Source organism: Cajanus cajan, chromosome 6, assembly GCF_000230855.2.
Source record: "Cajanus cajan strain Asha chromosome 6, NIPB_CcT2T_4, whole genome shotgun sequence".
Taxonomy (NCBI): domain Eukaryota; kingdom Viridiplantae; phylum Streptophyta; class Magnoliopsida; order Fabales; family Fabaceae; genus Cajanus; species Cajanus cajan.
The window spans coordinates 50,048,593-50,063,559 of NC_138522.1; the positions used below are offsets into that span (position 1 = coordinate 50,048,593).

General features: G+C 30.8%; 1 protein-coding gene across 1 annotated transcript; it reads left to right on the top strand.

Annotated features, from left to right (window-relative positions):
• The first annotated feature begins 3,720 nt into the window (after positions 1 to 3,720).
• On the top strand, positions 3,721 to 4,244 carry MAPR2 (membrane-associated progesterone binding protein 2). The gene has a single exon (XM_020382305.3). The coding sequence runs from the start codon at positions 3,826 to 3,828 to the stop codon at positions 4,126 to 4,128; it is 303 nt and encodes a 100-aa protein (XP_020237894.1). The 5' UTR covers positions 3,721 to 3,825; the 3' UTR covers positions 4,129 to 4,244.
• The last annotated feature ends 10,723 nt before the right edge of the window (positions 4,245 to 14,967 follow it).

Sequence of the window (14,967 nt, forward strand, 5' to 3'; positions counted from 1 at the left end):
AACCCAAAAACTAATTTTGCTTTTCCATTCCATCTCCATTTCAAAGTAAATTTAACAGGATAATATATTTTATAAACATTTATTGCTAAGTTTATATTTTTCTTTTTTACGAGTAATGCTACACAAACCCAAACATATTCCGAATTATCATCCCAATTATTCAAATATTATTATCTTTTAATAAATTTGTTATAAAATAATTATTTTATTTAATTTTTTTTATTTAGATCAATTTTTTAATAATTCAGAAGAAATTTCTGCATGTTCTATTGGAAAGTGTAGCATTTTCCTTTTTTATTGCTAAAAGTTATCATAATAACACTAAGATTGCGTTTGAAATACCCGCGGTACGGGACATACAATTCTATCTCGGGATACATGATTAAATTAGTGAAATGTTTTTTTCTTTAAAAAAAAAAGTGAAACCAATTAGAACCTGACGGGATATTTTATTAAATATTTTTAATAATAAAATTATCACTCTTTATTTTCATAATTCTTTCATTGCACATATAACTAAAAAATAAAATGTTTATCGTAATTTTTTTTTCGCTCGATACTGTTGGATGTTTTTTTCTCCCTCTCCTTGCACTGTTCTTTGTTCTCACTACATACAAGGATAAAACAAGTTTTTTTTTCTCTTTTGTTGTGCTATTTGCATCATTGAAATTTGTGTCTTCCTGTTTGCATCATATAAACTATTGATCATTTGAATTACTATCGTTTACTAATAGAGAAAATGTTAAAACCATTCAAATCAAATCAAAGTTGTTATATATATATATATATATATATATATATCAACAAGTAATTTAATTTTTTTTTAGTAAATTTGGTTTGTGTGACTATTGAATTTGTTGTCTAATTTTATTTTAGTTTTTCAATATAGACATTGAATGGAACATTTTCGTGTTTTGTTTAATTTTTTTATATTTAATCAAACATTAAACAGGATAGGGATATATGTAATTAAACATTGTGTTCTGTTCAACAAGCACCAAACACAAAATAGAACCATGTTCTATTCTGTTTTGTTATTACCAAACCCAATATAAATATATTATTGTTTTGTTTCATTATGTTCTATTCTATCCCCTTCCACTATCAAACGCTACTTAAATTTTGAATATAAGACAATAAATTTTTTATGTTTAGAAATAAAAAACTATAAAAATATGTAAATAAAAAAATTATTCATAAAATAAATAGGTTAACTTACAATTTTGGTTCTTTTATTTTCGTCAATCAATAATTTTGATCCTTTTATTTTAAAATAAATACATTTTGTTCCTCTAATTTTTAAAATATTTTTAATTTTTTAATCAAATTGACATTTATTAATCATTAGATCTTAATGTTTATTCATACTTAACTGATGTGATATTTAGAAATCAAAAATGTTGTTATAGTTAATGAAGATTCATGAACAAAAGTGAGATAACATTACTATGAATTTTATTGTTTGAATGTAGTTCATTATATATTGATATATGGTGTTAATTATGTATACAATGATATTGGATGATGTATATTGATGATTATATTGTTGATAGTTGTATATTGACATGTTGAGGTTATGGTATTGAAAATGCTTAAGGCATTAAGTTGTGTTGAGATGATTGACTTAAGACTATACAATAAGGTGTTTTAAAAAGTTGGATATTACATTGTGAGAATATGGTGTTGTGGTGTTCTAAGAGCCCAATTGTTGAAAAATCTTCCTTGAGTGATGTTGTCTCTTATAATGGGGTGTTGGGTTTCCTCGAGGTCCTTGTTTATTTTTTGAGTAAGGTATGAAGTCAAGGGATAAAACCCTTAACTAAGTACTAGAGAAGTACATGGTATCGTGAGAATAGTTAGTGGATTGTACTTATAGATGACTTGGTTAATATATATCAATGTCGTGACAGACCCACACCAAAACTATATTATAACTAATGATGGTTACTGGACTTTCCTAGTTTAAGTGACGAAATCCAAGAAACCATATTTTCATGGATTGGTATTTAAATTAGTTGTTAATCTAGCTAGTGTAAAAAGATCATGTTGGTTTAGTAGAGTCGAGCCACTTATACTGCTCACTAGTGTTGTAAGAGATCTCTTAAGTAAGTGCATGATGACACATGTAGTTATGGTGTTATGCATGTGATGGGTTGATTGTGAAGTTATTAATACGCTATGTTGAATTATTGTTAAGTTGCATAGTTGTGGTGTGATTTGAAATTGTTGTTATGTGGTTGAGTTGTTTACCCTTTTGAAGGTTGTTGCATACCATGTTGAGGTGTTGTTGTTGTGTTGCGCTTATATTGTGTTGCAAATTTGTGTTTTTCAAGTTGATAATAAGCTATGTTGATTAAGTTGTGTCACTTATACGCTGATATGATATAATGACGAGTTGTGTAATTTTGTTGTAAGTTGAAAGTTGATAAGTTGTGAAATTGTGTTGCTAAGATGATGTGTTGAAGATTGTTAATACATAAGGTGGTGATGTGTGTTTATTTATGTAGTTATGATGCAATGTTGTTTAAGTTGTGGTGCTATTAAATAGTTGCATTGTGAGTGTAGTGTTGATCACATGTAGTGTTGGAAAGTTGTATTATGGATGTACTAGGTTGATATGCTATTAAGTTGTATATTATGTTGACATGCGGCTTGATTGACCTTAGGTTGTTGTTGAGTTATGATGTTGAAGTTGTTTTATAGTTAGCCTATATGCTTTTATATTATATGATTTCTTTCAATCTCAAGTTTACTCTTGCATGTTCTTTTATGGTTGGACTATGGTGATTATATTTGATATGAGAGCAAGATAATGATAAGCTAGAGGAGGAGTCTTGTTTTAGAGGCCTTGCTATAAAGGATGATGATTTGTTATGGGCTATTCTTATATAACTATTTTTTTAGAGTTTGCTTGATGGTAGCTTGGACTTTTATGTTTTTAATTATTTGGGATATTGTAATCACACACACACACACACACACACACATATATATATATATATATATATATATATATATATATATATATATATATATTATTGTACGTATATTCAAGAATTGTTTATATAATAATCTTAATTGATTTGTGTTTTTGTTACGAGTAGTTGAGTTATCAAGTATGAAAGCTTGAAGAAACATTATATTTTACATAGTCACTCTATATATTATATATTCAACATTCAATAAAAAAATTAACTTGTTAGTGTAAAAAAAAAATATAACTTGTCATTGCATGTATATAAATTGAAGGATGGGAGTTAGAAAGAAAGATGGAATAAATTAGACAAATTTTACTAGGTATATATAAATTAAAAAATAAATATTTCATATATATTAATAGTATAAAGAGTTTTACATGATTATTTAATTACACATTATTTATCTATATTAATTTTTTAAAGTATTTTTTTTAATTTTATTATTTTTATACATAAAACTTGTTTTAAAAAAAATAATTTTACTATTACTCAAATTAACCCTTTGTTAGTAAATTTATTGATTTTTATAACATACCAAAACTAATATTTTTTTTTACTGAATTAATACATATTTAGCTATGTAATTTTCTCATATAAAATAAATTATTAAAAATGTTTTATTTCATTACAATAATTTTTTAAAAATACGTATGTTAGATAAATAATTCAAAACAAAAGAAATAACAATAATAATTAAAAAAAAAAGGAGAAAATGATTGAGAGAGAGAGAGGAGTAGGTATTAGAGGGGTGAGGGAAGGTGGAAGAATAAAAGACAAGTTGGTGGAAGGCCAAAGAATTAGAATCCATCCATCCTCTCATCTCATCTCATCAACGCTGCCAGAATCAATGGAGCTCACACCCCAGCAGCTCAGCCAGTACAACGGAACCGACCCCTCCAAGCCCATCTACGTGGCGGTGAAGGGCCGCGTCTACGACGTCACCACCGGAAAATCCTTCTACGGCCCCGGCGGCCCCTACGCCATGTTCGCCGGCAGGGACGCCAGCAGAGCCCTCGCCAAGATGAGCAAGAACGACGAAGACATCTCCCCCTCCCTCGATGGCCTCTCCGACAAGGAGATCGGAGTTCTCAACGATTGGGAGAACAAATTCCAAGCTAAGTACCCTGTCGTTGCTCGCCTTCTCAATTAATTATCTCTACTCTTTCGTCGTCTGTTAATTTCCGCTACTCGACTAAATCACCTACCCTAATAATAATCATAATAAGAACTTTCCCTATTCTTCTTCCGGATTAGGGATTCCATTTCTCTATCGTCTAATTCATTTCTTTTTTAAAGGACAACAGATTTGATTGGTTAAAGATTCCGACAAACTTGAAGTAAAGATTATTTAATTGATTTTCGTTGATTTGATGATAAACCAATCAGGCTCTTAATCATTCAATGTTTTAGGGTTCTGCTCGCAAATAGATTGTCTCGGGATAAAATATAAACATTACCAATGTTTTCATGGGGTAACCAAGTTTATTGACAATTAAGCAAAACATTTATCAGTTTAATTACTTCATACCATTCAATCTTAGATCATGGTGGCAATAAAGCACAGGCTCGGTATTTTGATGCAATGTCTGCGTGTATAACACACTGTCTTAGGTTTTGTTTTTATTCTCTCAATTCCTTATTATAAAGGCATAATTTAAAAAAAATAGTAACTTTTTTTCATAAGATACTTTACGATTTTAATAAAATATTAATTTTATTTATCAGTTTTTGTGATTATTAAAAATTATGAGAATATGTATTTTTTATTCATGGAGAATTTAATAAATAAATATTCTCATACTTTTTAAATTCTTCTATTTATCATTTTTTTAATGGTATTGGTGTATAAAATTTTGAGATAGAGTAATATTTTAACTTCTTCTATAAAAATTTAATAATAAATAAAAGGTAAAATTAATATATTATAATTTTATTATAAATTTAGTAAAATTAATTAATATAACTATTTATATTTTCTGTAACAAATATAACTACTTATAATTCAAGAATCAAGATTGGTTTTGAACGTAACTTGTGGACAACCTTATATTTAAATGAGTATAATTTAGCATTGTTTTAAAAACTGGCTGGGATCAAATGATTGAATTGGTTGAACTCGGAATTGGTGGTCTAGTCAGTTTGAGTTTTGAGTTAGATTGGTTGTGTATTTGATCTGGTATAAATTGAAATGAGTCAGCCAATTTTTTGGTTCAACCAATGAATCGAGGTTAAACCCGTGCAATCACAAAAATGTATTTCATCACTTTTAATTTTTTTTTTTAAAGTATTTATTTGTAATATTTGGAATTTAAATAATTTTTGTAGTATATTATTAATTTTAAATTATATATTTAATAATATATATATATATTACATATATTATATTATGATATCAATTAAAAGTATATTATATATACATATTATTTATATTTTTAATTTATATTAATATATAGTTTAATATTGTAATTTTTATATATTTCTTTATACAAAATAAAAATAAAAATAATATTAAATAAGATAAAATTTAAAATTTAAAATATGATATAAATTTATTAAAATTTATAAATATATTTAATATTAATATGTTTTTGAAAAAATTAATAAAAATTGAGTAATGTAATTTAATTAGCGACTCACCAATTTAATTGTTAACTTGTTAATCTAATATTTTGATGATGGGTTACGGAATTTATTACACTTCCTACCACTTGTCGGATCCGAGCACTGTTATGGGTGAGATAAATGCAACCGAATGGACGGATGCAATTTACGTAATGCATTTTTAGTTTGTAAATTGCTGAACTTTTAGTTATTCAAATAATTGTATTCAAGGTATTTGTAAAGAGCGTTTTTATATATTCCGAACGATAAGTCGAATCAGTATCTGAATAATTAAAATATTAATATTTTTTAAATAAATTTATTATAAAATAATTATTTAATTTAATATTTTATTTTTTAAATCAGTTTTTTATTAATTCGGATCATGTTTCGGAATAATTTTTCGAAGGATGAAGCATTTTTCATTTGTAAAAAATAGGGATGGCAATGAGGCGGGTCGGGTACGGGTTTCATGATACCCATCCTTGTTCCTGCGAGTTAAATCCATCCTCGTTCTCGTACCCGTACCTGTCCGGTATGTGATTTTCATCCCTGTCCTCGTTAGATATCGGGTAAACTTGTATTTGTACCGGTCAATGTCAATTTTTTTATTTTTTATTTTTTGTAAAAAAATATGATATTTTTAAATTATTTTTTATTATATTATAATTATAATTAAGTTATTTCTCTATCTCATATTATAATAAATAATCACAAATAAAAAAATATTAAATTTTTTTAATATAATTAAATTGAAAGTGGATATTAAATTAAAAATAGAAACGGGGACGGGTAAAGGTATGGGTACGGGACGGGTAAGTACATACTTGTACCCGTACCCGGTCAAACCGGGTATTCCCCGTCAAAGTTGGGACGAGTTTGAGTATTATCCGCGGATACGAATATATTTGTCATCGCTAATAAAGAAAATTAAAATACACCGGAAGAAGATCGGGGGAATGCATGAGCAAAGCAACCCTGAATTCCTAGTCATTTATATCTCCTTATTATTGTTATAGCTCATACAATTATACTAAATAATACTATGAAATCTTGTCTTAATCATTCTAAAGGTTAAAATGTTGCTGGTGTAAGATCATGCAAGTATTTTGATTGCAGTTAAATTGTACATAAAGCGTGCATGCCAACTTTTAGGTTATTTTAAAAATAATCAGCTTGCAAAAGGTTTGTTAATAACTAATATTATTTGTGTTCTCTATTATAAAAAATATTTTTTTCTTAAATATAAATAAATTTAACTACTTTTATATTATTTAATGATATTTTTTCTAAAATATTCTTTCTTTAATACATGATATTTTAATTGTATTACTGTTTGTTAATATTTATAATAAAGACAATTTAGAATTTTTTTATGAAATTAATAAAATTTAATATAAATAACCAACTTTTTGAATATGCATAAAATTTTCTCTTTTTTATTTCTCATAATAGAGAATAGATGGAGTAATTATTATTGATATAAACTAAACAACTAACTATATCTAAAAAAAAAAAACTAAACAACTAACTATTTAATTACCAGAGAAAACTAAGTTACTCTCAAGTCTCAACACCCTTTTTATTTAGACTTGCTAATGACAATACACCTAATTTGTCACTTAGCCCTTGTTTGTTTCAGGGGATTTACTGTTCACGATGAACGAAATGTGAAGAAACTTCACGTTTGTTTCCGTTAATTTGCACCGAAAGAAAAGCGAAGAAAAGCGGGAGAACGTCCTCGCAAAGTTGTGAAGAAAAGAGATGAAAGCCACGTAAGAAATGAGAAAACTCGATAATACCCCTACCTCAAAGGCTAAAGAGAGATGAAGAATGGAGACACATAATCGATTATGCATGACACATAATCGATTATGTGGCATACCCATTTCTCCCAACCTTAATTCATACACTATCACCGCACCCTCACTTGGCACTTGCTTTTTCCTTTTTCAATTATCTAACTACCGTATAAAATAATACTATTATTTATGCCAATACCTTCTTCGCTTTTTTCCCTGTTCAACTTCATTTTTGGAATTTTGGAAACCAACCAAGCATGCCAAATTGGAAAATCAACTAATATTATTATTAATATCATTATTATTATTTATTATTATAAATATTATTATTTTTATCATTATTATTAATATTATTATTATTTATTATAATTAGTATCATTATTATTTATTATGATTCTTATTATTTTTCTAATATTTATTATTATTATTATCATTATTTATTATTTTTTTAATAAATTTTACCTATTAATATAATTTTATTGTAATTATTATTATTTATAATAAATAATATTTTACTCATTTTTAATCCAAGGGTAAAAGTGTAAATTACATATTCATTTATTAAATTTTTAATTTTTATCTATCACATCAATCAATTTCTACATAAATTCTCACAAACTTTCCACTCACTTTCGACTATCTTTCCCTTAATCCAAATAATCTCACTTTCCATTCTCTTTCTCTTCAAATTTTTCTTTTTCCACTCTCCCAAATCCATCTTCAATCCAAACACAACCTTAAACTTAGAAATTTACCTAGCTGTTGAGAGAAACTAACAGAGAGTGAATTATATTGAGTCTGAAGAATATTGAATGCATTTAGAAATATAGAGAAGTTGAACTTATATACAATGAGAGAACTAACTAGAGTTAGTATTTTAACTCTTTCTAACTAACATTGTATCCTCTTTATCCCCCCTCAAACTTAGTGTGGATTTTCTATCTACAGTAAGTTTGTCTCTAAGATCAAGAAAGATGGCTGTACTGAGGGCCTTTGTCAACAAATCTGCAACTTGGAGCCTTGCTGGAATGTGTTTGACTATAATCTTCCCTTGAGCTACTCTCTCCCTGACAAACCATAAATCTAATTCAAAGTGTTTGGTTCTCGTATGTAAAACTGGATTGAGAGATAGGAGCCGCCCCTTGATTATCACACCAAATTAGAGGTGGATTTTTGTTGCTGTGACCAAGTTCTGAGAGAAGATTCTGAACATATTGGATTTCTGCCACCAGACTTGCCATACTGCGGAATTCTGCCTCTGTACTGGACCTAGATACTACCTTTTGCTTCTTTGCCATCCAAGACACAATGTTGGAACCTAAGTACACACAATTACCTGAGGTTGATCTTAAATCCTCTTGATCACTCGCCCAGTCCGAGTCACAATAAGCATATATTTCAGTATCAGTGGTTTTCTTGTAACGTAATCCATGATGTAAAGTCCCTTTGAGATACCGAAGAAGCCTTTTTGTTGCTTTCCAATGAACATCCAACGGGTTATGCATAAATTGGCACAACTTATTGACTGTGTAGGCAATATCAGGTCGGGTAATGGTTAAATATTGCAGAGCTCCAACTATTGACCTGTACAGACTCGGATCCTGACATGCTTCTGTGCCATCATTGGTTAGTTTTGAAGTAGGTGCCATTGGTGTTTTGACAGATTTAGCATTGGTCATGTTGAGTCTATCTAAAATGTCTGTGACGTATTTGGCTTGAGAAAGATGAACACCACCTGCACTGTCTGAGTGAACTTCAATCCCCAGAAAGTGATGAAGTCTGCCAAGATCTTTAAGAGGAAAATATTGATGAAGAGCTTGAATAAGACTACGTATAGCAGTGACGGAATTGCTGGTAATTATCACATCATCAACATAGACCAAAATATATATTGATGCAGTTCTGGATGTGGAAATGAAAAGAGAAGGATCTGATTTTGCTGGTGTAAAGCCCAATCGGATCAGAGTGATAGTGAGTTTCTGAAACCAGGCTCTTGGAGCTTGCTTGAGACCATAAATGGCTTTCCTCAGTTTGCATACAGTATTTGAACTCCCTTGATGAAATCCTTGCGGCTGCAGCATGTATATTTCCTCCTTTAAATCTCCATTTAAAAAGGCATTGTCTACATCAATCTGGTGAATTGGCCAGCCCTTTGAAACTGCTATGGCAAGCACAACCCGAATGCTGACAGGCCGAACAACGGGACTGAAGGTGTCTGTGTAGTCTAACCCCGGTTGTTGATTAAACCCTCTAGCCACTAGTCGAGCCTTGTGTCTAAGGATTGAACCATCTTGTTTATACTTATTCTTGAATATCCATTTACACGTTATAGCTTTCCTGTCGGGTGGTAAAGGAACTAATTCCCAAGTGCAATTCTTCATCAATGCATCATATTCAGCTTGCATAGCTTGTTTCCAATGCTTGTGTTCCAAAGCTTGAGCTACAGTTGTGGGTTCATACGTAGCAAGGTAGGCTTTGGGCTTGAAGATACCAGCTTTTGCTCGGGTGACCATAGGATGTTGATTTTCCAAAGCTTGATTGGTTGAGCGTATATCAGTTTGTGTGTTGTCTGGTACTCCTGCCAGGTCTGATGATAAAGGAGGAAGAGTTGTGCCAGAATCTGCATTCAAGTGATCAATATTGGAAGTGGGTGGAGCCAAGAGGGAACTGGTGTTGGAAGAGGTAGATGGAACCAGTGATGTGGGCTGCAAAACTGGAATACTTGGTACTGTATGAGATGATGTGGGCGTGTAAATTCCTGCAGTTTTGTTAGTGGAGAAAAACAAGGCACCAGGGAATGTGTCTTCATCAAAGATCACATTCCTGGACATGATAATTTTGCCATTATTGGTAAGACATTTATATCCTTTATAGTGCATGCTATATCCAATAAAGAGACACTGAGAGGATCTAAAGTCCATTTTATGACTGTTAAAAGGTCTTAAATGAGGATAGCAAGCACATCCAAAGGGTTTTAACAAGAAATAATTTGGTATTTTCTTGAATAACATTTCATATGGAGACTTTTGTCCAAGAATAGGAGTAGGAAGTCTGTTTATTACATGCAGGGCAGTGCTAAAAGCATCAGCCCAGAATTCGTGCAGCAAGCCAGACGAAGCTAAGAGAGTTAAGCCAATCTCAGTAATGTGTCTATGTTTCCTCTCAGCTGAACCGTTTTGCTGATGAGTATGAGGACAGCTTAGTCTATGAAGAATGCCACTTTCATTGAAAACTTTTGTAAGACGCATAAATTCTTTTCCTCCATCAGATTGAAACATTTTAATATGAGTGCGAAATTGATTTTCAACCATATTTTTAAAGTGATGAAAATGATAAGCAGTCTCGGATTTATTATGCATGAAATATATCCATGTGTATTTTGAATAAGCATCAGTAAAATGAACATAATATCTAAATCCCTCTCTAGATGCGTAATGTGAGGGACCCCAAACATCACTGTAGACAAGCTATAGTGGGGAACTATATACAGTGGAAGAATCAGAAAAGGGAAGAGCATGAGACTTTCCAATGCAACAGTTCTTACAAACCGAAATATCTTTATTGCTAACAGGCAAAGGAACATTACAAGTGTTCATTACAGTTTTTACAATTTTCATAGAGGCATGAGCGAGTCTATTGTGCCATACATCATAAGAGGTCTTAGACCTTTGAACATTCAAAACAGTAGGGTCATGAACAGTAGTATGCTTATGAGTATCAGATTTCATGATTTGCACTTCATCAAAAACATATAAGCCATTTTTAAGGTTCCCTCGTATAAGAATTTCCTTCGAATCCTGAGATTTAACAAGACAATAATGGGTGTGAAATTCAATGTAAACCTTATTATCTCTACAAAACTTAGATACACTTAGCAGATTTTTGGTTACTTGAGGGACATGTAAAAGATCCTTTAAAGTAAAAATTCTGGATGACATAGGAGTAAGAAAATATGATGTACCTGTATGATTAATTCCAATTGCTTGTCCATTTCCCACAGTAATCTTTTCTTGACCCGTATAATCAGATTTTGAGCCAAGATTACTCAAATCTGGTGTAAGGTGATTAGTGGCTCCAGAATCTGGATACCATTGATCATCATATGCTATATTTTGAGAGCCCGCATACATGGCTTGGAGTTGTTGCGAATTCCCTGAGCTGTAAGCATTAGTGGTATTATTGAAATTAGGTTCAGTGAATTGCTGATCATACCTGTGCCAGCAGTGAAATGCTATATGACCCATCTTTCCACAGACTTGACACTGTTGCCTATTACCTCTTCCATAAGTCTGATTCGTTCTTCCCCGGCCTCAACCTCTTTGAGAGTTTCTTCCATTGATATTATTATTAAAACCTCTACCTTGATTGGTGTACTGTTTTCTTGCATGAAGGTTTCCTTGGGCGAGGTTGACTTGGGGGCTTGCACTGTCACTACGTTTGTGTTTTTCCAATCTTTCTTCGTGAGCCATCAGAAGCGCTTCAATTTGTTCAACAGTGTAGTCTTCAGTTCTTGTAAGGACAGAGGTCACGAATGGATCATATTCTTCAGGCAGTCCATCAAAGATTGCATCAATGTGTTTGGTTGTATCGAGAGGTGACCCAATTGCTGCCAAGGTGTCTACAATCTTCTTGATTTCAAGAAGGTATTGATTGATGGCAGTGGTTTTCTTGATGCCTCTGAGTTGAATCTTGAGTTGCTTAACACGGGCCTTGGTTTGAGAAGCAAAGTATGTTTCCAGATTTCTCCACATTTGATGGCACCACTCGTATCCAACCATTCTTACCTTGAATTGAGGCTCCATGCTTTCCAATAACCAAGATTTGAGCAAATTGTCTTGTTGATCAAAGTTTTCATATTCTGCACTAAGAATCCCTTTTGCTTCTTCTTCATCTGTCTTGTACCGAGGGGGAACGTGAGTTTCTCCAAGGATATGTTTCTGTAAGCGATACCCTCTGATTGTAGATTCGGCTTGTTGCCTCCATGTGAGGAAGTTATCATCGCTGAGCTTGGATGAGATTGGAGTTGAGAAGGTTTGTGGAATGAACAGTTTTGTTGGTGCGGAAGCCATGGCGTTTCCCGGAGAATGAACCTTCAGCTCATGATACCATGTTGAGAGAAACTAATAGAGAGTGAATTATATTGAGTCCGAAGAATATTGAATACATTTAGAAATATAGAGAAGTTGAACTTATATACAATGAGAGAACTAACTAGAGTTAGTATTTTAACTCTTTCTAACTAACACTGTATCCTCTTTACTACCTTCCATAGTTCAATGATTTTGTGAATTTATATGCGATATATTTTTCCGTATTGCAGAACTCCAACTGTATCTCTTTGTTTACTTGTCTCTCCAGAAATAAAACTGGGTCCCAATATGTTAATTTTTCCATGAGCAACAATATGATTTGACAAATTGATCGTTGATTTGTTGTCAATTTGTAACTTCATAGGGATAGTACTTTTCCATGTAATTATGTTAGTGAGAACAGAATTATCACTTTATTTTTATTTTTGGTGGGAAAGAATTACGCTTCATTATAAAAAAAATTAAAAATAAAAAAAGCTTAGCAGCTTCTAAATTCATCTCCTCCAACAAGTTTCAAGTTACAAAGCTCCCAATAGTGCAACTATATATTCAACGAATCAATTTCAAGTTAAGTAAACGCTTTCGCTTCTGCTTCTTAAAACTATGAAATTGATCGTTGCGACGCATGAAAACATAACCCCCTGTACTGTTTCCATCATTTCTAACATTTATTAATCCTTACTAAATTCTAACTATAAATGTGTGCTTTTTTATTTTAATGATTTTTAATTTTTAGTTCCCTCATTTGTTCAATGAAACCTCATCAATAATGATAATGATACTTTTAATTCTCATTGTACTCCAACTTTCTTTGATAAGTCTTTTCTAACTTTAAAACTCAAGTTTTTTTTTTGTTCTTTTTTTAACAAACCTATTCAGGCTCTACCCCTTTTTTAAAGAAATAAATATCAAAGTCAATTGCCATGTTGGAAAATACAATATTCCATATGCATTTATATATAAGTGAAAAATACTTAAAATATTCAGATTAAAATATAAACAAATTTCAATTAGGTTAATTTTATTTAATGTTTTTAATCCAAAAATTATCTCTGTGATAATAAAAGAGAGTATTTTTCTATCATGAATGTGGTTAAAGACATTTCAAGAAATGTACTGTACATTTTATGTGAAATTATTAAAATCCAAAAATAATTTAAAAGTCATATTCCATCCACAGCGCTGGGTGAATTTTACTCAAATTTCTAATGTAATAAAAAGTGTACATATATAACTTGATTGCAAGGGTCCTTACGTTCACACTAGGTATCCATTTCCCTTAAAAAAGAAGTAACGTTGGCACAAATATATAAATACATATAAATGAATGTTTCTCCACAAATTAAAAGAGAAAATGTTATTATGTGTAGCATCAAGCCATCAAGAAGTGGAAGATTCCCACTTTCTCAGTTATGTGGTTTATGAATATAATAATTATAAGATGTGGTGATTTTCAACGACAGCATCTGCATTATTGAGAAATGAGAATTGAAGCAAGCACTATATTGTTGAGAAATCTTGTAGACGTACGTAGTGGGATATCATATGATATGAGTTGATACGTATATTATACGATGGCAGGAGACAGGTGAACATGTTAGAGGAAGCAACACAGGCAGATAGAGCATCTTTTATTAAAAAGAAAGGGGTTGAGCATGACCTCTAACATATTTATAAAGATTGTGTGTGATACAGTTCATGTTAAACTATTCAATTCTTCCGTACGTGAGATTTGATTCACTGTATAATAGGGATTTTGAAATCTCCTTCACTAACACAAGATGGAATGTGAATATTTTGAACGTTGCTTATTATTATTGCAAAGCAACAAAGAGAATATCCTGGTTCAAATTACAAGGTGGATCTTATATCCTTTTGTCAAAATTTCTTAATTTTAAAACACATTAGGTTACTAATTATAGAAGTGTATGTTTGTTTCCCTCTCGAGCCAGGAAAAAGGAACCTACACTAAGCTTAACTTCTTTGTTTATTTGTCTAGCAGTACCCGTTGTTGCCTCAACTTGTCCATACAATCAACACTGTTACGAGATAAAAAGGTCAAGATTCCCGATAAAGTTACGCCACAAATTAAATTATACTCTCTTTTCAAAAATATAAAAAAATACACATTCTTTTTCAAAATATAAATCAAAATTATCAAGATAAAAAAAAATAGTTAATTTAGTTGATAACAATAAAATTATTTTATTTTATTTTTTAAAACTATCTTTATGCTACTTTTCTTTTTCAATTAATATCCATATCTTCCAGGAAAATTCTAACATGAAGTAGCAAAAAATATAGTACATGGATGAAACATTATTTTTGACCATTAGATTTAATATTATAATAATTAACAGTTTAAATTTGTAACCGGTAACTTGGAAAAAAAAAATTTATATATATTTTGCATATCAGTCCCTGTGTAAAAATATAGAAGGCTCCACTGTCATTGTGTGAAAAAAGGTCGTACCTTCGCTGCCATTGCACGAACGA

Bases quoted from the DNA above. Each gene is read 5' to 3' on its own strand.
- MAPR2 (XM_020382305.3), top strand. From the start codon at position 3,826: ATGGAGCTCACACCCCAGCAGCTCAGCCAGTACAACGGAACCGACCCC.